The 25,295-nt window shown below is 34.7% G+C and overlaps 1 protein-coding gene across 1 annotated transcript in view; it reads left to right on the top strand.

Annotated features, from left to right (window-relative positions):
- NEK7 (NIMA related kinase 7) overlaps positions 1-25,295 on the top strand; it is a 149,432-nt gene that overhangs the window by 88,667 nt on the left and 35,470 nt on the right. The window contains exons 4-7 of the mRNA XM_080825279.1: positions 1,873-1,935; positions 4,002-4,112; positions 19,766-19,874; positions 20,767-20,874. Coding sequence (XP_080681405.1) covers positions 1,873-1,935; positions 4,002-4,112; positions 19,766-19,874; positions 20,767-20,874 — 391 coding nt within the window. The remainder of the gene's footprint in view (positions 1-1,872; positions 1,936-4,001; positions 4,113-19,765; positions 19,875-20,766; positions 20,875-25,295) is intronic.

Genomic DNA, 25,295 nt, shown 5'->3' with positions numbered 1-25,295 from the left:
TAAGGAAGTGCATTTGTGGATATTTTTGTTTAAAAATTTTATTTATAACTTTCTTAATTTTTTTTAATAAGGGGAAGATTAGAACTACATCTATGTTTGGATATTAAGAATGTTATCGAGCAAAAGTTGTGTATTACAAATTGTGATTATACCCCCATATTCTGTATTACCTTTTATGCCTTCGGTATTTGTTGTTTCTGGCTAGAAGAACTTACACTGTCTTCAGAGTTCAGCTTTAATGTTACCCTCTCCTCGCATGGAGATTCCTTCTTTAGATTTCTCATACTACACTTTGCACACACATGTATTTTAGTACTTACTAGCTAGTGGTGTATGCATTAGACTTCACAACCACCTGGGACATTGAAGGAAATGCAGACTCTGGAGTTGGAATGATCTAGATTCAAGTCCTTGTTCTGTCACTTACTACTTTTATGACCATAAGGAGGTATTTAGCTTCTCTGAATCTGAGTGGTCATTCTAAACTGGAGCCAGTACTACTGACTTTATAGGAACACGGGCAGGATGATAGCACCATCTGGATGTAAAGAGGCTACACCCTCTGGTGGGTGTTCAGTGATTTCTTCTTGAGTCAAAAAGACTTGGATCATGCCCTCCTTTCAAGTTACACACCTACTTTTCCTGGAACATTTTGACTGAATCAGGAAGACTTGGTCAAGTTGATGACTATAAATGTTATTAAAGTTGTTTTGTTATGTGGCTAGGGTTTTAATCGGCTCATAGTAGTGACTTATCCAGATATTTTCTACAATATTTAGCGTACTGATTTTTTTATTATTGTTTATTTTCCATACGCTTAGAACATTGAGAGAGTTGTTTTCAGAGACATCATCAATATCCCTTTGGTTACATTATTTATTATTATGTTTTTACTTAGACCAGTATTTCTCAACCTTTTCTTCATTATCACCCCAAGGAGCCTTTTTAGGTTTTTTTTTTTCCTAATTACTCCCCTCCCTTATGAAATTTTAATTCCACAGATAAGAGCATATCTGTTTATGTGTTGTATGTATATCTGTGCTTTATCTTTAGTAAGGGTGAGACTCTCTCTCTCTGTTCTCTCCAAAGAACCGAATTTTTATCTCCTTCGAGTGCTATGATCCCAGTCAGGGTGTGCATTAGATCTTTTAGACATGATTTGATTGTACAGATAATGGTTCAGAGCTTGGGATATATTTGGATAACTCAGAGTGAATTCTGGCTGCTCTATTAATTAGCTGTGTGAACTTTTGTCAGTTTCTTAAGCTTTCTAAAACCTGCTTTGTCTCATCTGTAAAATGGGAATACTGATGTTAGTTGTCTAAAACTGATTGGGTGACAGTTAAATGGTAGTTAATGCAATATGTTTAGTAAATATTAATTGTTAAATATATATTCTCATTTTATTATGACCACAGTATCCATTCTATTTCATTCGAACCTGAGACTTGAAATATCTAGCAGTTCTCTTTTCTCATTTTTAAAAAAGATTTTATTTATTTATTTGAGAGAGAAAAAGCAGGAGTAGAGGGAGAGGGTAAAGCAGGCTCCCGCTGAGCAGGGAGCCTGATCCCAGTGCTTAATCGCAGGACCCTGAGATCATGACCTGAGCTGAAGGCAGATGCTTAACTTACTGTATCACCCAGGAGTCCCTCATTTCTCATTTTTAATACCGACTGCCTTTGGAAGGAAAAATGTAAACTCTAGAGGTAACATGAGGTAAAATACAGTTCTTCATAGCTCCTATAAAGCTAATCAGGAAGAAAATTTCTTAGTATGTGTATAACTATATATGAACTATTATAGTGTATTTACATGGTTCTTGAACCACAGATTATTATTTCACTAAATAATTCTGGATTCTCTTTTTAGATATTTGATTTAATGGATGCCAAAGCACGTGCTGATTGTATCAAAGAAATAGATCTCCTTAAGGTAAATAAATGAACTATTGATTATTTTGAACTAGATGAGCATGTTGATAAAAGTGATTTATGAAAATATTATACTTAACAAGCAAAAGGATTTTTTTTAAAGATTTTATTTATTTATTTGACAGAGATCACAAGTAGGCGGAGAGGCAGGCAGAGAGAGAGGGGGAAGCAGGCTCCCCGCTGAGCAGAGAGCCCGATGCAGGGCTTGATCCCAGGGCCCTGGGAGCATGACCCGAGCTGAAGGCAGAGGCTTAACCCACTGAGCCACCCAGGTGCCCCAGCAAAAGGATTTTTAGAACTAAACTTAACTTATGCCACACTGGTTTGAAGCAACATTATACAAATATGTATCTCAGTATATGGGAGAATGTAGTTATTTTTTTAATTCATTGTAAATATTTAATCAGATCATTTGGAGGGATTAGCTCCCCTCCCCTGCCTTTCAAACTAGGAAATAGATAAAATGGGCAAAAAATATTGAAGAAATTTTTTCTTGACTGTCCCAAGCAGATATATTCTAAAGCTGAAGTAACGTAAATGAATATTAGTATTAACTCAAGATGTAATATATTGAGAATGTGGACTGATCCAAATGGGTACATGCTTTTTATAATATTTCTCTTTCTTTTTTATAATATTTCTCTTTCTCTTATTTTTCCAGATTTAGAAAGGATGATATAAAGAGTATGTTAGAATTAGCTTTTCAGTTTTTCATCCACTCAGAGAATATGACTGAAATTTCAGTTATCTCTGCACTGGTTTTATTCTAGTAAAATTTCCTTTGAGGAATGCTGTACTTTATGTTATATATATACATAAATATATATATATATATATTTTAATATTTTATTTATTTATTTGACAGAGATCACAAGTAGGCAGAGAGGCAGGCAGAGAGTGAGAGGGAAGCAGGCTCCCTGCTGAGCAGAGAGCTGGACGCGGGGCTCGATCCCATGACCCGAGCCGAAGGCAGAGGCTTTAACCCACTGAGCCACCCAGGCGCCCCACCTTATGTTATATTTTTAACTGTTAGATAAGACTTGGATGTTTTTTATGCTGTACATTTTTGTTTGTACCTAAAATGAATCCAGTTTATCAAGAAAGATAAGAGTAAGTTCAAAGTGAACCATGCTTTCCAGCTATTCTGTTAGTTGTAATTATTTCCTGGGCCATGAAGTAACTGCTCTAAAAATATATATAAATTGTTATTAGAGAAATAATGTATTAGCATAGAAGATGTGAAGGAAAAACCTGTAAGTAGAAAGAAAAGAAGAAAATCATGTGTATACCCTCTGGGAGAATTCTTGAATAATTTTTTTGGATAAACTATTTGTCTTATGTTAACTTGTTTAAAGATTGAACAGAAAGCAAATTGTACAAAAGGATTGTCAGTTTGTAGAGACTGATGCATATATTTCTATAAGGTGAAATTTTTCTTAAGATCATTTAATATATCAACCCTAAAGGTAAAGTCAGTATGTTTATACTATTTGATGTAAAAGCTATGTTTAGATAGACTACACCAGATGTCCTTTTATTTTGTTTTGTTTCAGACCACTGGCTGCAGTTATATAGGATCAGGCCAACTTCAAAATAGGAGTAAAAGGAATACTTTATTTACCATCGAATGCTCTTAATGACAGTTCCCATTTCGAAGGATATAATTTTTAGGAACTGGTGCTATAATTCTGCAATTCATTTATATTTATATACTTATTGGACATAGCAATACATACTTAAAAAAATTTTGTGTGTAATTTACTTTATTTCTAATAAAGAGTATTAAAATTAAATTATCTAGTATCTAGTATCTAGTGTCTAGTATTACTTTCAACAGTTATAATACCTGTTTCAAAATTCATTGAAGAAAAATATACTGTCATGTTAAGATTTCTGTAACTTAAAAATGAAATGCAGCGACTAAGTTTATTCTTTAGTTAAGAAACTGTAAGTGATTCCTGGGAATTTACAATAAGAAAACTTTCTGGTGTTTGTTTTTGTGTGTGTGTGTGTGTGTGTGTGTGTGTGTGTGTGTATATGTGTGTGTGCGTGTGTTTTTTCCATCAGCAACTCAACCATCCAAATGTAATTAAATATTATGCATCATTCATTGAAGATAATGAACTTAACATAGTTTTGGAGTTAGCTGATGCTGGTGATCTGTCCAGAATGATAAAGGTAAGGTTTTGTTTTGCTTTTTTAAAACTAAGTATTTTTTTTCTGATAGAATTGCTCTATAAACATATAGGTATATCAGATATTTTAAAGACCTTGGTGAAATACTTTAAGATATATGGTAGATATGTAAAAAATGATAATAGTGTTAATTATGATTATGAAACTGGTTTATCTGGTAGAACTCACTCTGCTCTGAGTGTGGACACTCAGAAACCAACTTGGAAATAGATCGACAGATTTGTCTTCTGTAAGCTGAAGTTCAAATTTTGCAACTTGATTTTCTGAGCAGACCACCCTTGATCCTTTATCTCTGGAAATTGGGCTGAGGGGACAGAAAGAGATTCTAGAGAATCCTGATCTTTTCCTGGGAGGGATTCATCAAAGAATAAAGTGGACTTTGCATTCAGACCTTGCACATCAAACCCCAGTTGAACCACTTTAAAGTTTATTTAACTTTCTTCTCCAAGAGCGTGTTAATTGGGTTTAAATTCAGCTACAAGTTATAGAAACCCCAATTTGGGTGTTCTAAAAATTCTTCTAAAATTCTTCTAAAAATTGCTTGTCCTTAGGCAGGTTATTTCTGTGTATGACAGTTTCTCAAAAACAAAATAATAATAGAACCTACCTCATAGGATTGTTGCAAATGACTAAATATTTGACATTATTAAGACCTAAGAACTCGGGGCGCCTGGGTGGGTCAGTGGGTTAAAGCCTCTACCTTTGGCTTGGGTCATGATTCCAGGGTCCTGGGATCGAGTCCCACATCTGGCTCTCTGCTCGGCAGGGAGCCTGTTTCCTCCTCCTCTCTCTCTCTCTCTCTCTGCCTGCTGCCTCTCTGCCTACTTGTGATCTCTATCTGTCAAATAAATAAATGAATCTTTAGAAAAAAAAGACCTAAGAACTGTCTCACACATAGTAAGGCTATGCAAACGAAAGCTACTGCTGTGTTATTACTGTTATTAATTTTATTTCCCCGTTACATAAAATTCTGGAGCTGATATGGCAGCTCTGATCTATCAGACTCTCAGAAACCGAGCCTATTTGCGGCGGATCAAGTCAGCTCTCTGAGGCAGGAAGAGACACAGGGTACTTGCTGGCTGTATCTTGAGGCACATTACTGGATACTGCCACATAACATTTTTAGCTTCATCCCTTTGGCCAGAATTTAGTCTTTTGAACGTAAGTAGCTGCAAGGGAGGCTGGAATATATAGTCTTCATTCGGCTGGTCATGTGCCAGCTGAGCTTCTGTTACTCAGAAGACATGTTGAACAGGGTGGGAGTCGGTGAAGACCAACCAAATGAGAAAAGCAAGGCTCTTGCCTCTGAGCTTGCTGTAGCGATGGAGTCAAGCGTTGTCAGTGACATTTTGGCAGAGATTCAGAGGCAGGCAGAGGAATAGGAAATCTTTGTAATGGGAAAAATAAGCCTTTAGGGATGACCCAATTAGAGGTTGTTGGCACAAAGAAGCTGTACATGAGCTACTTAGAAGTGAGGCCTCTCACCTGGCTTTCTCTGATTGGTCCTAAGTTGGAAGCAGGGACAAAAATTAGGGAAGCTGTCAGTTAATTCAAGTCCTGGCCATTTGAGGCTGATTGTTACAGAGTTACTGCTCAGCTTCTTGCATCGTCGCTAGAGATGGCAGTCTCGCTTCCTGCACACCGGACATAGCGGACTGGTGTCCTGGGATGTTTGTTATGGATAAAAGATTGGTTTTCTGGTCAGGTTGCTGAAGGTTGTGGTTCAAAGTTCTGTTTTTATATGATCTGGACATTGTCTGTATAGTCAGTCTCCCAACAGATATTGGAACACAGCCACTAATCCCTGCTATGTGGAGTTATTGTAAGACATTCTTAAAAACAATGTTAGAGGCTTTATATGCATTACCATGTTTATTGTTCAAAAGGATTCTGGGGCTAAATTTGATGTTTAGAGAAGATAACCATCATTACTAGTAAATAGAAGAACTGATGTTTGAAATTGGGGTTTATCTGATGCAAAATTACATGTGTTTTCCTTTAGAGGCCTCAAAGATTTTATATCGCAGAACTCCTTTGAAAACTCAGATGAAAACCCTTGACCTTCTCCCCAGAGACATGTTGATGCATACACATTTTGCCTTCCATTACTAAGCCTTCAAAGATTTTCTGATCAAGGTGCTCACTGGTTCTTTGGCAGTAGCTAGGAACCCTGCTATCCAATGGTAGTGCCCTGTCAGCTGGGTCAACTCTCCTGTCATTTAACTTCTCTTAGGCTTAGTTGCCTCATCCGTAAGATGGAGGCAGTTTTGAGATTGCTTGCTAAATTATAAAAATACTACATGACTGGGGGTTCATATTTTTATTATCACAGAATGCTATCAAGCTGACTGTGTTTAAAGTGCCATGGTGAGAGTGACTCACTTCTCATCAGTTATCTGATCTTCTGTTTTAGGGACTTCCCAACACTAGCACTGTCTTTCCAAATTAATGAACACTAAATTAATTAATCAAGTAATTAATTTGCGGTTTTAATTTTAAAAAGAAATGCAAACACACAAATGCCAAACTTATTAAATAATTATCGATCAAGATGAGGCATATAAAAGCAAATGTAAATAGTCCTTATAAGAGAGACAACTAACATGCAATTCTTGGCTTAAACTTTAAGTACAAGAGTTCTTTAAATGCTTGTAATAGGAAGCAAAGAGAGCAAATCTTCATTGGGCAAATAGCGACTGAAGGCAGATAAAAAATAAACAGTTTCAGTTATCAAGTCTTGCTCCCGATTGAGAGATTGATGTTTGGGGGTTTTCATTCTCTTCTAGAGTTTTTTTGCTCTTTTCCAGTCTAGTGCTCTTTCTTTGCAACGGTTCCTCCACACCTAGAGGTTGCTGTCCCTGCCCATTGCCAAGGCACACCTGAGCCCGTAGCATTCACCTTGAAAGAATACTCCTGTCCTTTCACCACTTGGGAAAACTAGGGCAAGATCAGAGTGCTTTATAGAAGCCCTGTGATTGCATCTTTAGCAGACTTGGATTTCTTAAACCCGTGAGGGAGGAAAAATTTGTCAGTGTGTTTTTATATTTATTGTGGTGATGAACTCAGCTCACTTATTTAAATGGCTCTTGCCATCAGTTGACATTTTCAAAGAATTTTTTTTATTAACTGACCCGGTGGACGTAGTAAGATCCGTTCAGAACAACAGATTCTGTGTTTGGTAATGAATAGTAACATACAGTTGTAGATTGATAACTATACTCTTAAAGTACCCTTGGGGCTTTTGACGAAAATTCGAAGGTATCTATCATGTAAAAGATTACTTAGGAAACTTTTTTTTTTAATAAAAGATACCAACTTATTGCTAGTAAGTTATATGTTTATAGAGCAATTTATTATACTTTGATAGAACTGAAGTAGTTCAGAGAATTGGAAATATCATTCTTCCTTCCTGTCTAGTAGACATTATTGTATAAGCCTCTAGTGATCCTGGTCTTTATTGTAGGTACCCTTAGTCTGCCTCATCAAGATGTAGGAGATTCTGGGTTCGATTCCAGATCCTCTTGGAGCCCTCCTAAAGGTGGAAACTTGTATTGCAAACTTAGAGATTTTAGAATAGTCTTTGCATATTGGCCATAACAGAAAGCTATTCCAGTGTCCATAAAAGAAAGTCTGACATCTGGTTACATTTATGTATGTCTTTTATGATAAATAAAGAAGGACAACGAGGAGACAGGGGTGTTGCTGTAGGGTGATGAAAGAAGACTGTCCTGACTTCTGTCTTACACTCCCACCTCCACCAGCCTTTTCCTACTTACTGTCCTGGTTCTGTTTTTTCTTTGCAGACACTCACTCCTGACCCTGTTCCCAACACCATAAGAAATGGTTCTTGAGGGGTGCCTTGCTGGCTGAGTTGGTTAAGCCTCTGCCTTTGGCTTAGATCATGATCCTGGAGTCGCAGGATCAAGCCCCACGTCTGGCTCCCTGTTCAGTGGGGTTCCTCTCCCTCTACCCCTCCCCCTGCTACTTCTCTCTCTCTCACTCTCTCTCTCAAATAAATGAATTAAGTCTTGGAAGAAAGAAAGAGAGAGAGAAAGGAAGAAAGAAAGAAAGAAAAAGAAAAAAGAAAAGAAAAACCTTAAATCCTTCTCGAGTTTCTAGTTGGTGGTAAAGATGTTTGTCAAGATTTACTCAACCTGTGGGATTCAGAATATAAGCTCTCAGAGGGAGGAGTCTTTGTTTGGGGACCTCATGAATCCCCAGTGCTTAGGACAGTGCCCTGCACAGAGTAGATGCTCAACAAATATCTCCTTCAGTTTCTAGGGAGGTGCCTGGCTTATAGTAGTAACTCAGTAATCACATGGTCAGTGAGTATGTAAAAGGTGCTATTTTCCTCCCTCCCTCGCATCCTTCCTTAATTCCAAGTTGACTCTTTTGACCTCTGCTAAGCTTCTCTGTTCTGGGGACCAGTAGGTGAATATGGGTGGTTGTTTCTTGCTGTTTCACTCTGGTCTCACCCGCAGTTGCTAAGATGTTGAGTGGTACTCTGGTGAGAGAGAAGACGGTGTTTCGAGCTGATACAGGAAGGGTATTTTTCCCCACAAGAAATTCAAAAGTACTTTTCTAAACATTCTTATTTGTGCTATAAGCTGATCTTTATAAAAGAGACTACATTAAGGCAAAAAAAAAAAATCATAGGAACTTCTTTTATGAAGGAACATGATGGTGACTTCATGCTTTGTAAAAGACAGCAGTAGATACTTGAATTGTAAGAAAATGATTCATTTCCTTTTAGGGGGTAATATTGTAAATCATAGTGCATCACAACAATATGTTTCACTGTCTCAAGTCTTCAGCTTAATTGGGGTAGAAGAGAAAATATAGCTCCTGGTCTGTATTCCAGAAACAAACCTCTGGATAGCATTGCATCAAAGATTTTTACAAGTAAATAATTAATTGGTTTAGAGCAAGCTGACAAATATAATTAAGCAATTTATAGTTGAAATATTCAGTATTTCTCTAATTAGTGACAAAGGAATACCTGAGGCTGTGGTCAGATGAAATACTTCCCAGATGAGTTTTAGGATAAAAGGAAATCTAGAATTTTTCATCATATATTTCTTTATCATCAGTAATCAGAATTTTAAAGGAAAAATAGACTCTTAAAAAACAGATTTCAGTGTATCAAGTTGTGATTTATATACTATGTATTTACTTTATCATACCTTAAATTAGACTAATAGTTTCTCCATTTTGCATTATGCCTTATTAATACTGTTTATTTCACTCTTTGTACAGCAAATAAACAAATTTGGTGATAGAGACTTAGTATAGAGAAGACGAGAGACAAATCTCAGAAGGATGTAAACAAAAGCATTTTTTTTTAGATGTCAATAGAAATATTGCTAAAATGTGTTTAAACTTTTCATAGCCCATTTTTCCAACGTATAGTTTATTCATTCAATTATTTATAATTTTTTATATTTATAATTACCTCTTAAAAAGTCAGTTTGAGACAAAAGAAAAAAGTACGTATCTTTAACATTATATTTATAAAAACCTTCATTTTGCTAAAATGTCAGTAAAATACAATATAACCCAATGTAATAAATCTCTTAGGGGGAAACTTAGAAGTTTGTTATCTGTCAAAAGATTTTCACACCACAGCACACTGGCTAAGAAGTCAGTCAGCATTATACTTGAGGGTTTTTTAGTGTAATGTTTTTAGTGAATATGGATTACTGATTTAAGTGGATATCTATTTTGTGTCAAGAGTTTGGCACAATTCCAAATAATAAGTTAAGACTATCTCTTTTTTCCCCTGTTTTATTGAGATGTAATTAACATACATCACTGTGTAAGTGTAAGGTGTACAGCATTATGGTTTGATTTATATATATTGTGAAATGATTGCCACAATAAGTTTAGTTAGCATCTGTCATCTCAAACAGATACAATAAAAAGTCTTGTGATGACAGATCTTAGGATTCACTTTTATAACAACTTTCCTGTATATTATTCAGTAGAAGTATTTGGAGTCATCGTGTTGTACATTCCATCCAAGTACTTATTTATGTCGTAAGTGGAAGTTTGTACCTCTGACCACCTTCCACTCGTCCTTCCTCTGCCTACCCCCGTCTCTGGATACCACAAATCTGGTCTTTTTTTTATGAGTGTGTGTGTGTGTGTTAAATTCCACATATAAATGAAATTATACAGCGTTTCCCTTTCTCTGTCTAACTTACTTCACTTATAATGTCCTCAAGGTTCATCCCTTGCAAATGACAGGTTTTCCTTGTTATTTTTTTTAATGGCTGAATAATGTTCTTCTGTGTGTGAGTGTATGTGATATATATCACAACTTCTTTTTTCCATTCATCTGTAGTAGACGTTTTTGTGGTTTCCGTGTCTTGGGTATTATAATTAATGCTGCTGTGAACATAAGGATGCCAGATATCTTTTTGAGCTAGTATTTTCACTTCTTTTGGATATATTCCTGGAAGTAGAATTTTGGGATTATATGGTAGTTCCATTTTTAATTTTTTAGGGATCCTCCATACTGTTTTCCATAGTGGTTGTACCAGTTTACAGTCCCACCAACACCGTACAAGAGTTCCATGGCAGCATTTGTTATCTTTTGTTTTTGTTTTTGTTTTTGTTTTGGTGATGGCCATTCTGACAGGCATGAGACAATATCTCATTGTGATTTTTGATTTGCATTTCTCTAACGAGTAGTGTTGTTGAGCATTTTTTCATGTATCTGTTTTCCATTCATATATCTTCTTCAGTAAGTTGTCTGTTTAGGTCTTTGCCCATTTTTTTAACTGCATGATTATTATTATTATTATTGTTACTATTTGCTGTTGAGATGTATTAGTTCTTTATATATTTTGAGTATTAACCCATAATCAGATACATGGTTTGCAATTTTTTCCCCATTCCATAGGTTGCCTTTTTGCTTTGTTGATCATTTCTTCTGAAGTTTTTTAATTCAATATGACGACCCTTGTTTATTTTGTTGTTGCTGCTTATGCTTTAGGTATCCTTTCTGAATAATTGCTGCCAATACCCATGTCAAGGAGGGTTTTCCCATTTTTTTTTAAAGGGATTTCATGGTTTTAATGGTTTCATTCTAATTTTGTTCTTTTACATGTGAATATCCACTTTTCTCAGCACTATTTATTGAGGAGACTATTTTTTTCCATTGGGTATTCTTAACTCCCTTGTCCAATATTTAGTTGACTGTACACGCTTGGGTTTATTTCTGGGCTCTCAGATCTGTTTCATTGATCTCTTTGTTTTTATGATAGTACCATACTGTGTTGATTACTGTAGCTTTATAGTATAGTTTGAAATTAAGAAGTGTGATGCCTGCCCCTTTGTTATTCTTTCTTAGTATTGCTTTGGCTTTCACTATTTGGGGGTCTTGTGGTTCTGTGTAAGTTTTGAAATTGTTTTTTCTACTTTCATAAAGAATACCATCAGAATTCTGATAGGGATTGCCTTGAATCTGTAGATGGCCTTTGGTAGTATTGACATTTTAACAATCTAAAATTCTTCCAACTCTGAACACAGGATATTTTCCATTTATTTGAGTGCCTCCTTTGATTTCTTTCATCAATGTCTTACCATTTTTAGAGTAGAAAACTCCTTGTTTAAGTTTATTCCTAAGTATTTTATTGGTTTGGATTCTGTGGGATCATTTTCTTTATTTCTTTTTCAGATAACATATTGTTAGTATATAGAAACACTACTGATTTTTGTACATTAATTTTGTTCTGTGTAACTTTACAAATTCATTGATTAGAGTTAACATTTTTTTGGTTCAGTCTTTAGGATTTTCTGTATATATAAAATCATGTCATCTACAAATAGAGACAATTTTACTTCTTCCTTCTTCCTTTCTAATTCTGATGCCTTTTATTTCTTTCTCTTGTCTGATTGCTTTGGCAAGGACTTCTACAATGTTGAATAGGAGTGGTGAGAGTGGGCATCTTTGTTTTGTTCTTGATCTAGGCTATCTTTTCTTTATATATTTAGATATGTGCTGCCTTCTTGAACATGCAGCTTGTATTTTCTGCATTGTTACCACTTGTATGGCATTCCCTTTAAATTTGGTAAAAGCCTTAAAACTTTCCTTTATATACACATAAAGTTACTTTGATATGTTGATTTTTACTGTGTTTAGAAATTCACTTGTAGGGAGGCCTGGGTGGCTCAGTGGGTTAAGCCTCTGCCTTTGGCACGGGCCATGATCTCAGGGTCCTGGGATCGAGCTCCGCTTTGGGCTCTCTGCTCAGCGGGGAGCCTGCTTCCCCTCTCTCTCTGCCTGCCTCTCTGCCTACTTGTGATGTCTCTGTCAAATAAATAAATAAATAAATAAATAAAAATCTTAAAAAAAAAAAAAGAAATTCACTTGTATTTTTCTTTTATGGCTAATTATCACAAAGTTAGCAACTTAAAACAATGCAAATTTATTATTTCACAGTTTCTGTAGATAAGTGAGTTCACATACTGGTTAGTGGGTTCTCTGCTCAATGTCTTAGAAGACTGAAATCAAGGTGCCAGCTGGGGCTGTGATTTCATCTGAGGATTAGGGCTTTCTTCCTTGTTTGCTGGTTGGTTAGAAGAATTAATTTCCTTGCAATTACATGACTATCTTTGTGGTTATCAGCTGGGGACCATCCTTGGGTCCTAGAGGTCTCCTGCTGTTCCCTGCCACATGGCCCTCTCCATAGCCTGGCAGTTTGTTCCCTTGAGGCCAGCAGTCGAGTCTCTCTGGCTTTGAATTTCTAACTTTTATGAAGGGCTTGCTGGGTTAGGCCAGGCCTACCAAGGCTAATCTCCTTTTTGGTGAACTCAAAAGAAACTGATTTGGAGCCTTAGTTAGATCAGCAAAACCTTTCCTGCCATGTAAGACAACATGATAGAAGAATGATAATTCATCATATTCACAACTCAACTTACACTCAAGTGGAGGGATTATATACAAGAATTTCGGGATTTGCGGGGCGGGTTGTCCGACAATTTTGCGTACCATAGGCTTTGATAAATTAGCTAAAATCTAACAGTGTTTTAAAGATAATTATTAGCTCCAAATATTAGAACTTACAAATCTTGTTCATCTTTTTGGTGTGTTGTTTTTTACATTTGAAGACACATTTTTATTTGCACTTATCCAAATTTAGAGGTTGGACTAGAAAGAAAATCACTTTGAGATGTCTTTTACACTTTTGACCTTTGAATCCTTAAAACAATAAAATCTTCCCAGTAGTATCATCTATCTTGGATGACTCTGATTTATAGTTTACGAGGACACCTACACTTTCCATTTCAGTGTCTGGGATAAAATGTATAGTCCAAGCCAGGCAACTGTGAGAACAGCCAGTGATTCCAAATGTGATCTGTTTCCCTCTGAGTCTTTTGTATAAGATTGTTGTCTATGTTGCATATGACCTTAGAATTATTTGGAAGTTTAAGGTTACAGATCAGTGGCACTATTTGAAAAAAAATCCATCAGAATTGAATATTATATACATATGTATATGTACATAGTTACCCACTCATGCATGGGCAGCCATGTGTTTGTGTATCCATATAGATTTATGCCTACATTGATATGTACATGTAAGTGTGTTATACAGAATTATTTGTATAAAAGCAGTGTTACTGATAAAATATCACCTGGGTTTTCTTCAATACTTAAGTACTTTGATATAATAAAGTAGTATAGAACTTGGGGATTTTAGTAAATTAAATCCTAATGACCATTATGTAATTCTGTGAGTATAACTAAAAGGTGATATGTAACTTCAGAACTATATTTACTTGGGAAAATTAGAAAATAATTTTTATTTTTTATTTATTTTATTTTTTAAATTTATTTGATAGAGAGACAGTACGAGAGGGAACACAAACAAGGAGAGTGGGAGAGGGAGAAGCAGGCTTCCTGGCCAGCAGGGGGCCGGATGTGGGGCTTGATCCCAGGACTCTGGGATCATGACCTGAGCCGAAGGCAGATACTTAACCATTGAGCCACCCAGGTGCCCCTAGAAAATAATTTTTAAAGGACGACTTGCTCTTTACATTTTAAGGTAACACTGATCCTAAAGCTGCCTTTAAAAAATCCTGTAACATCACGAGTAGTGGTACTGGTAGCTGTAACAGTTAAGTGCAGAAGAGATACAGACTCCCATCCCCTCCCCCACCACAGTGAATTTCTGCCAAGAGACTTTTACTGTCTCATTATTGTTCTGTGGTGTTTCCCTTGTCCATTAAGAATATTGAAATATCTTTCCAACTATCTTACTGATGTCTGGTAAAACAGAACCAGAAAGAATGTATTAAAGAGGCAAATGTTTCTGTTTATCTTTGTGTCCTTGTGTCTTCCTGTAGATTAACTTTCTGCTTTTGTGTCTCACTCTTTCTGTCTCTAGTACTCTCGTGCAGCAGAGAAAATGTCTTAGATTTCCAAGTGTCTTCTCTATTAGTTTTAGTAACATAGAAGCTTCTCTTAAGAATTAACCACGTGGCAGCAGTTTGGGGATTATTCCTTGTAGTAATTCTGATACATTCATCTATTCTTACTGATTTTTTAATGCCCTAAGTTCCCTCACTGTGAATGTGCTAATGTTCTGAAGGCAACTTCTTTGGAGGAAAAACATTATAGGAGCTTATTTTTCTTGTTTGCTAAATAACTTAAGGGTTTTTTTTTTTTCCCCACCCAAGACTTAATTGCTCAGAGAAAAATCTTTACCCTTCCTACCCTAAGATGAAACATATTTCAGCTTCCTTAATAGCCCACATAATTTTGATATGGGAGAATCAATAGATTATATTGGTATTCTATTAAATTATAATCTAAAAACAGCTGTATACTCTTAGTGGGTTTTCTGACATTACGTGAAAGAAAAAAAGACAAGTGGAGCTTGCATGGGAAATATCAAAGTACATAAACTCAGATGCCAATGATAAGTATTTTCAGTGGTCTAATGGCTGCCAGTCCCATTCCACTTCACACCTTCTAGAGTGACTTCACGTTGCTGAATTTTATTCAAGAGTGCCAAGAGTGAAAATACTCACATGCTGCAAATTAGTATTGCAAACCAAAATTCTAATTGAGACATAACTATTTTACATATTTATATAATTCTCAAAATTGTGTATAGTAAGTATTGTGTGATTTAGTCTGTTTAGACCTCCTTATACCCTTCAGAAGAAAAATGTTTTTGCAGAAAGATTAATACGTAATACAAATCACACTTAGAACCATCAGTTACGCTTTCAGAAGCATTCTATCCTTTCCATCACCCAGTCTCTGTGCATTGAATTTCTTTGAAACAACCATTGCAAAATGTAGTCTTATGAAAATGCATTATAATTACAGAGATGTGTTTGTCTGGGAACATAACGTCCCTTCTGATGGTAAATGTTTGACCTATTGCAAGTTTCTCTAACTACCTGTCATCTCATGTGAAGATCATTTATAGTATTAACTGGACCTATGGGGATCTCTGAGGTATTACCATTATTATTATTTGCTTTGTTTTTATTAACTGGAGATTTAAGGGATAGGACATACCAGGAAAGTAGCATTATTTTTATATGTGAAAATGTGCCAAGCAGGCATTTCTTTATGTAAGTTTTATTTGTACCTGAGAGTGTAGAACCATAGATTCTAATTTAGAGACATTGGAGACCTTATAGCTCATCTCTAAACTCTTTCAATATTGGGAGGAAATGGAGGCCTACCAAGGTTAAGGTTAAGTGGCATGCTCAGGGTAACACAGCCAGTTATGTCAGGGCTGATAATCAGGTCTTTATAAAAGATGATAATAATGGATATATTATTATCTGATGACATTAAATATCTGATGACATTCCTAAGCAGGAAGTATGTCCTTATATTAACATGAATTATTTACTTCCTCTTGTTAGTTACTTGGAAGAGATAGGCTTGGGGCTTGTAATTCTGGTTTTCTTATTACCTCATAATTTCTCATTATTTAATTATCTTTTTCCTGATCTTCTGCAGGAATGCCTTGCATACCCGGGATCACACTTGCTGCTTTTTGTTTTTGTTTTAACTACAGCAGTACATTTCTAAAAGATTCTGTGTTTATTATTTCTGGGACCAGCTACACAGTTGTGGGTCCTTCACTGTAAAATTGTTAAGAATTTCAGGATGGCAACAACAGAGCATTAAACTAAATATAGTGCCCTGCATGACTACACAGATTGCTCATGAAGCCAGCCCTGGCTGTTCTAGATGTTTTGTCTGAAACTTTCTTCTTTAAAGAATAACATACCAAACTGTGAACTTAAATATTTTGATACACCATGGTGATTAATTTTTTTAATAAAACAAGAATTTAATTTTCTGCTTTTTCTCTTTGGATGAGTTTATTATAGGTAATATCATTGAAACTTTTCCCAAAATTTCTTGAGAGGAATGTTAGAATGGCAAAACTTAGAAATAAGTAATGTATACGTTCCATTTGGAGCAATGGTCTAGAGTACAGAAATCAAGTCATCCAGTTCAGTCCAAAAAATGGTCCTTAAATAGGCAGTCGTCTGCTATATAACTGGATTTGGTGTTGGGTATTTAATTTGGAGGAGGATGTTAGGTGATTTTTTCCTAAAGGTGTGACTGTTTTCCAGCATCTTCAAATGGAAGCAGCTTGCCTTAGCATCCTCTTTTATATTAATAAATATGTATATACATTGCTAAAGTGGCAATATGAATATGTTTTACCAGGTGTGCTGAATTTCACCTAAGAGAAGGCTGGTAGTCTTTTTACACATAAGTGAGAATATAATATATTGTGATGTTTTATATGTACAATGACTAGCTTTTTGATACGTCTGTTTCTTGAATTTGAATAATGTTCAGTGTTTACTTGAATGATGTTAATGGAGATAGTAAATAGGTTTATAAACAATATTTGAAGCTTTGCATAGTGAAAAGACTACCCTGTTTTTAAAAAAAGACTAAATAAAAGTTAATTCCAAGTGATAAGGTATACCTGAGTGCCAATTTCTGCCTCTTTGTAAATTTTCAGATACTTTATTTTCAGATTAAAAAAACTTGAAGTTCAGTTTCATAATGTAAATATAGTAAAGTGCCATATTGGACAATCTTCCTTTTCACGTAAATGTTTATTGACATGAACCTTTAAGAAATTTGGCTACATTATTTCTTGCTTTATTAAAAACTTACCACATGACAAATACATGTGCATTTGTAATTTCTGTTTCTTGGCATTAGATTTTTTTTTTCCTAATCTAGTCTTAAGTAGTTATGTAGGGCTGTCTTTATTTTAGAAAAAAAGTGGATTTTTGAACAGTAATGCTATTTGACTAAAGAATTAACAGATATGTCTATATGAGAATAAATTTCGAAAAGATTGTTTTTTTTTAATACTTTGGCATTGTGAAAGTTTCTGGCTAATATAAATTTTACCAGTAGTAAAAAAAATTCAAATTTTCATTGCCTTTTTTCTGTTCATCCTCTTTTTAAGAGATGGCCAACAGTGCCACCATCAGAACAGACAGACTTTTCTCATAAGTATTGGTTTTGTAAAACAAACAAAAAAACAAACAAAAAAAACCCTGCACTTAAGAAGTGATGGAAAACTGCATGTGGTGAAACAGATAAGACATATTTGTGAGATACCAATGACATAATGAAACTGCCTCTGCTTTCTCTTATGAGCGAATCAGGTTCATAAAATTATTCTTCAGAAACCTATTACTGATTTGGATACTTACGTTTTTGCCAGGTCATTCTGTCTAGGTAGCATTGTATTGATATCAATTTACTGTCTTCATCTTTAATTTGTTGTTCAAAGAGATGGTCTCAAAGAATATAAAAACATGAAGATGATCAGACCCTCTTGGTCTGATAACATCTTCCCTAACGGTGCATTTTGAGGGCCATTTTTTTCATTCTGCTTTTTCCTATATATATGATTTATTGTTTAAATAATGAGACTTTAAAAGTAATGTGCCAAATTAATTATGACTATGATGATTTCAGAATCTGTATTAAAGCATAAAATTTTTCTTTCATGGTCTGATGCTTACATGATGCATTATATTTATTTTTGAATGAAAAGAAACCTGGTCCCCATCTTCCTGTTGACATCAAACAGTCTTCTGATATGCTAATCCAGCATCAGGGAGAGCACATAGACAGGCTTTATTTGGACTCATTCCAAATCTGAAAGAAAATTATATGTATAGAACTGATTTTGCAGCCTGGCCCCTTAGAATGAAGAGTGATGTTGACACAGTCTGCAATTAAAAATACTGAATATTGAAACATGATATGGGAGGTTTTCAGCATTTTAGTAATACCCTGATTTGCTCTTTAATTACCTGGTCATCTAATTGTTACTTGCTTTTTCCTACTGATGTTAATAGCCCTTGAAATTACTAAGTTCATTTCCATAGTTAACATTAATCTAAAGTTACTGGCTTTTCCTTGAAGATTTATCCTTTTGGTATATTGAGTGCATATGAGACAGTAGATAGAATCTTTTGCTAAGTGTGAAGTAGGGATATCAGCAGATTTCCCTATGTTCTTCTTTCAGCCTGCCCTCAACTGGTCACAGGGGTAAAAAATTGACAGAGAAACTTGCTTTGCAGTTACCCAAATTACAGTTTCTCCATTTTCAATAACAAATCAAATCAGTTGAACTTCCAAAAACTTTTCCAGAAAAAATGCATTATAGTACGCACTTAAATGTTGATATCTGTTAATAACTATTTGTGTTTTTTAAAAGTTAAAATTACCAGAACATGTCATAAAAAATTCCTTATATGTAGTATTTCATGTTGGTCATTTGTAAATATTGTTAAACAGGAAACCAATTGCATTTTTGTGTTAGAAAAATAATTTTTATGTAATCTTTATGAATTTTAGGAAACTAAAAACTTTGTTCTTGAAGGAGATATATTCTTCTAGCAAATGTAATATAGGAAAATGGGCATAAATCTATACCTCTGGTTTTGCAGTTCTTTGGGTGATTGAGGGCCCACTCTTTCCCAGCTAGGTTGTTGGTGCTTAGCGTTTTGCCTGGACCTTCCTATAATGTTTTTCTACTATGAAGTTTGGTTTCATCCATTCAAAGTACAGGTTTTTTTTTTTTTTTTTTATAATGTGCAGTAGAAATATTCATGAAAACTTTTTACATAAATCTCTTTTATTTAATTTTTAATAAATTAACTGATATTTCAAATCACCAAGGTGGTTCAATATTTAAAAGGAATTCTATAGTGAAGCCTTCTGTCAGGAGAAGAATTGTCTTTTAATGAACATAATTACCTTCAGGTTTTCAGACTATTTTATTCCAGGTTTTCTTAAAATGAAATTTGACATCATCCTTTTAGGATAGGAAATTATTTTAATAGATGTTAATTTTTTGAAATCTTGGACATCACAAAGATGTAGCTTTATATGGCATATGCTAACTTCAGATATAATAGTAAGAAACTTAAGCTAATATGTCAGGTAAAAATTCTTGAAATCATCTCACTGTGGGAAATTATATGCTTTTTAGTTGGCAATAGATAGATGAAACTAAGTGTTTTTCTGACTTAAGGCATTTGCATATCAGAATGTAGTCTGAAGATATTTTAATTCCTAATAATTCTTATTTAAATTTTTTAAAAAGCATTTTAAGAAACAAAAGCGGCTAATTCCTGAAAGAACTGTTTGGAAATACTTTGTTCAACTCTGCAGTGCATTGGAACACATGCATTCTCGACGAGTCATGCATAGAGGTAGGATAAAAATCACAAATAATTTCTAAAGTTGTTTTAAGTGATGCAGGTTATTAGGCAATTTAAGAATAAATACCTTCCAGTCGTGGCATAGTATCATGCTTTCTCAGTTAATTTATTTTCAAATTATCATTTACTAGGATGAAAAACCTTTCAGTAAAGCTCTACTTGTTTTAAAGAAAAATGAGAATTAGTTATTGTTCTGCTTGCCTCTTCTGAGCATCCTGCTAATAATGTTGGTAACTTAAAAAAAGAAAAGGCGCAGGAAAGCAGTTGATTATGTGTAAGGAAGATTCAGCGAACAGTATATATTACGCCATTTCATTTCTTAATTTTTAACATTAGCTCTTAATATATTCTTGATTGTCAATCAAATAGTGGGGCAGATCATGTAAAGATGGCATCACTTAGGAACTGATCCTCTGATTTTGGGGTGTGAAAAATTTCAATACAGTTTATTTAAGCAATTATGATTTGTAAGGTCATCTAAATAAATAATTATGTTCATAGTAGAGTTATGATTTTATATTTATGTAAATGTATCAATAAATTAATGTTTAATAAGATATTTAATATTGATATAACATGGGCATAAATTTATTTTGTGCTTTGCATTTCACAAAAGTTTCTTTGAAAATGCATTTTAAGTGAAAATTAGGAGCAATCTCTATCATGCTGCATTGATGATTATTTCTTTATCAGAGGACTAAGAACTCCGAAGTAATAAGGCTATATCAGAATTATCCAGAATGAAGCAATTGGGTCAAAATTCAAACTGACTTTCTTTCATTTTTGAGATAGAGTTTAAATTCTGCCGTGAAAAGTATTTTAAATCCCTTGAAAACACCTAAGCTGACATCATCTTTCCCCTGATTCCTTCATCTCTTCACAGACATAAAACCAGCTAATGTGTTCATTACAGCCACTGGAGTGGTAAAACTTGGAGATCTTGGGCTTGGTCGGTTTTTCAGCTCCAAAACCACAGCTGCACATTCTTTAGGTAAGAGACACAGTATAATTTCATTCAGTTATCGTGTGCATGCGTGCGTGCTTGTGTGTGCATGTGTGTGGTGAAAAACAACATAAGGGATGTACTAATTATATGCCAGCTCTTACAGTCTAAAGACAACTGTTTTTAAAATCATCAGATCCTGAGATTCTCTACTAAACATAATGTGTCCATTCACGTGACCGTTGGATACTTCTGTTAATTAGACCCCAGGTAGACATTTGGTCCAAAAAAATACTAATAAACAAACTTGGTTTTAACAGTTGCTATGGAGCATTCCTTTCATTCTTCATTTAACAACATTGAGATAATATGGAGATATGATGATTAAACCATATCATGAAAGAGTACATCACCTGACTATTTAAAAATAACGTAGTAATTTGTAAATGTTTTACTAAAATAACACATATAGATGTGATTACTGCAGAGGGGAAAACCTTAAAGATGGTCTAAAACTAAGGAGGAAAATATTCTCCTAAGTTACATAGAAGATATCTGCAGTATATTCATTCTAAAACTAATAATATAGCAGTGTCCCTTATATCTAAAATAGAACGGAATGTATAGCTGTTACAATATTATGTTAACGATGGAAAAAGTTGTCCACTTCAATAGAAATTACTAGGAAGAAATAATTTTTAAATCTAATAACCTAAAGAGAGTGACAGAGCTTCTCTTAAAACTCTTCAAATCACATTTTGTTCTTGTAAATATAAAACTTAAATAAAATGGTAACAACCAGAATAAAATAAGAATTAAGATAAAAATAAGTTGACTTTAATTTAATGGTGCCCATCTTTGGTATCATCATTTCATTGAAAACCATTAACTCTTTTTATAAAATTGTGTTTAAATGTGAAATAAAAAACTTTAAAATGGCCTGATGAGGAATAAGTGAATTACAATAAATAGTAGGGTAGTGAAATGAGCATCTAAAATGGTTGACTAGACCTTTTAAAGTTTTTCCTGCTTTGTTAGTAAGACTCTGTGTGGCCCTGAACCTGTCATTTAATTTCTTTTATGTTTAGAACAGTATCTGGCACATAAGTAGGTAACCGATCACTGCTGAATGACAAAATATTGGATCCTGGGTTAAAGAGTGATAGAAAGATAATACTTTACCCTTTTCACAGAGTTTTTATTTTGTCAAATATTCTAAGAAAATTAATTTTCAACTGATGTCGAGTAATACTGTCTTGTTCCCTTTCACTTTACATTTATTTTTAGAGAGCATTACAAATTTTTCTGGTTAAGAAGATTTGATAAGAAATGCATAAATTTTAGTGGCACTTTCACAAGTTTTATTTGGAAGTTACAACTCTTAACAATGCAAATATGAAGAAAACATAGACTATTCCATGTCAGTGTCATTTCTCACAGTAAAAGTAACATGTTTTCACTTTGATACTCACTTGAATGTTTTAACAGAATTCTGTCACTTAGTTTACCTAGAAATGCTAAATTACACTTACAGACAGACACATGTACGTACACACACACATACACACACTGCACACCTGCATACCCATGCTCAGGCACACACGTGTGTTTCTTAAATGCTGCTTTGCAGACTGTCACTGTGAGCATGCTGTAGTCACCTGACTCTCAGGATCTGGGGAATGAAACTAACAGCAGTTTTGGAAATGGACTTCTTTAGCTTGCCTGCCCCTGCCTTGTACAAAAGTTCTAAACAGGGTTGGCAAATGTGCATCTTCAAGTTTAGGTGATGTGTTAGTTCAAATTATGTGATATGGAGAGTAAATTCATTAAGAAGTTCTGTCATATCAGGTTTTATCTAAATCATTTTACTTAGGGTCATATAGTTTTATGTAGCTATGTAAGTATATACGTGTGTGCATGTAAAATAGATGGGACGCCGTAATTACAGAACGTTCTAAGACACCACCTGTAGTGCAGCCAGTGAGGAAGTAGCAGCAAGACACTTTCTTTAATGAATGAATCGGTAGAAAAATAATTTCTTTCACAAGTATTTTTTCCCATATTATTTTGAGAAAAAAATATTCTTAAAATATGAAAATGTCTTTTATTCCTACTTGTCTTCTCTGCAAAGTATAGATTTTGATGGTCTGAAACTGAAGTTCAGTAAGCAAAGTGTAATGAACATCCAGAATTAAAGATTGAATTCTGGCCTACCATGGCTATGTGGACCCAATAAAAAACCTATTTAGAAGGATCAGGAAAAATTGTCTGCTAACCAAGAATATGTATAAAATAACAAGGACATAAATCCTGACACACACTTATGTTTGTTGACTTACATTACTTATATTTATTTATTGTTTGAAAAGATTTTATTTGACAGAGACACAGCGAGAGAGGGAACACAAGCAGGGGGAGTGGGAGAGTGAGAAGCAGGCTTCCTGCTGGGCAAGAAGCCTGATGTGGGGCTCGATCCCAGGACTCTGGGATCATGACCTGAACTGAGGGCGGACGCTTAACGACTGAGTTACCCAGGCGCCCCAACTTATGTTACTTTTAAAAGAATTATTACCCTTATATATTATTATCATGTATTTTTATTTTTAAGAGCAAATCCTAACTTCGCTTCTAAGAGTTGATTGTGAAAAGCAATTGAAATTGTGGCATCTATGTGAATTAATTTTGCTTATAGAAAATATGATAGAATTATAGATTTTATTCTGTGTTGATTTGTTTTTTGATTTTACTGAGGGTAATATCTGTAGGGCATGATTTATCCCTAGAACAGGTCTAAATTTTAATGTAACTACAAATAAGTGAGATCTGTATGTAGTTTATACTGTTTTTACATCAAATGAAGTTGATCTTGGAGCCCAATTTCATCTAACTTTGTAAAGGAGATGTTTTTAGGAATTTAATTCAAAAAAGCAAAAATTAATAGGATTTTAAAAACATCTTGCTACAGTTACGCACTTACATTTTCTGTTTTCCAAAATATATATTACTATTCAGAAATGAAGTAAAGGATGCTGTTTTTTCTTACTTTGATTCATTAATAGGAACTCACACTTCCAACATTTCTTATTTTTTAACAATCTTTAAAAGACTGTCAAGCATTTGAATTTTTCAATTTTCTGTTCATTTTGTATCACTTATTTGTATTATTTCACTTTTTGATAACAAATGAACATGCAGTAGAATCTGTAGTTCTGTCACATTTTCTGTAGCAAATAAAGTTGTACGGGTGGTCACATTTATAGTGTTTTCAGAACCATTTTTCTTAATTAAAAGTATGTCAACAAGGAACAGCCTTAAAAATGACAAATATAAAATCTGATGTTGCTGGATGTTCAGACTATGTTCAAATCCTCAGATAGAAAAAAAAAATTCTCAGAGGCCTTCACTTTTCCTTCTACTTCCTCCCTGCTCCCAGCATATACGTTGAATCACAGTCTCTCTCTTTTCTTTTCCTGCGTCCTTAATCTATAGTGACTTTATGTTTAAACTAGGAAAATGTTCTCTCATTTCTAGTATTTTAAGAAAGTCAACTATATATATTTCCAGCAGACTTACCTTCCTAAAAGAGATTATCTGATTGTATCACTTCCCCCCAAATCCTTGATTGTTCCCTGTTGCCTAAAGAATGTTGTACAGAGTCCTTAAGTAGTCGGGGTCCTCTAGAGTCTGAGGTCCTCTGTAACTTTTCATTCTTGCCATTGACTACACAGCCCTCCCTCCTTATGTGCCCGCTGTGTTTTTCCTCTTGCTTTGTTCCAAATGTGAGAAATAGCATGATGTTTTGGAGAGAATGGAGGACATCTGGATTTACATGTCCCTTGGACTGTAGGGCTTTGATCAAACCATTTATTAACTTTTCCGACTTCTCAGTTTCCAATTGATGATGACAGAAATGTGGATAACTATTCTATGTTTTGCCCTAATTTCTAATAATACATGAACATAAAGGTGTTTTCGTTCACCATAATGTGCTGTTAAGTTGCTTAAGTGAATACGAAGGTGGTATTGGTGGTGAAGATATAGCAAAGGGATGAAGGGAAAAAGAAGAAGGAATTCATGTACTGTTTATTGTTCTTGTAAAGTACCTGAATTGAATCATTTAAAAGACAGTTTTAGTACCTTTCTCATGCATGTGCTGTTCTAGGGACCAGGAACAAGCCTAAACAAGACCAGTGATCTTCATAGATCTCAGTGTGGGGCGAGGGAATAGATAATTATCTTATGCTTTCGTTTTTGTATTTGTTAGCCATGTGAGAGAGCGTGACTAGGAGGAGGATTATGTGAGAAGAGACATGGTCAGATAAGGCCTCCTCCAGGAGGTGACTTTGAACCAAGATCAGGGTGCAGAAGAACCAGCTACACATGACCTAGGGAACAGTGTGTCAGACTGACGGAAGAGCATTTTATACAAAGGGGCAGACGCAGGATAAGCTCTGTCTGTGGAGAGTTTG

The sequence above is a fragment of the Martes martes genome, assembly GCF_963455335.1.
Source record: "Martes martes genome assembly, chromosome: 15".
Classification (NCBI taxonomy): Eukaryota; Metazoa; Chordata; class Mammalia; order Carnivora; family Mustelidae; genus Martes; species Martes martes.
This window is presented reverse-complemented; position numbering and strand designations above follow the sequence as displayed.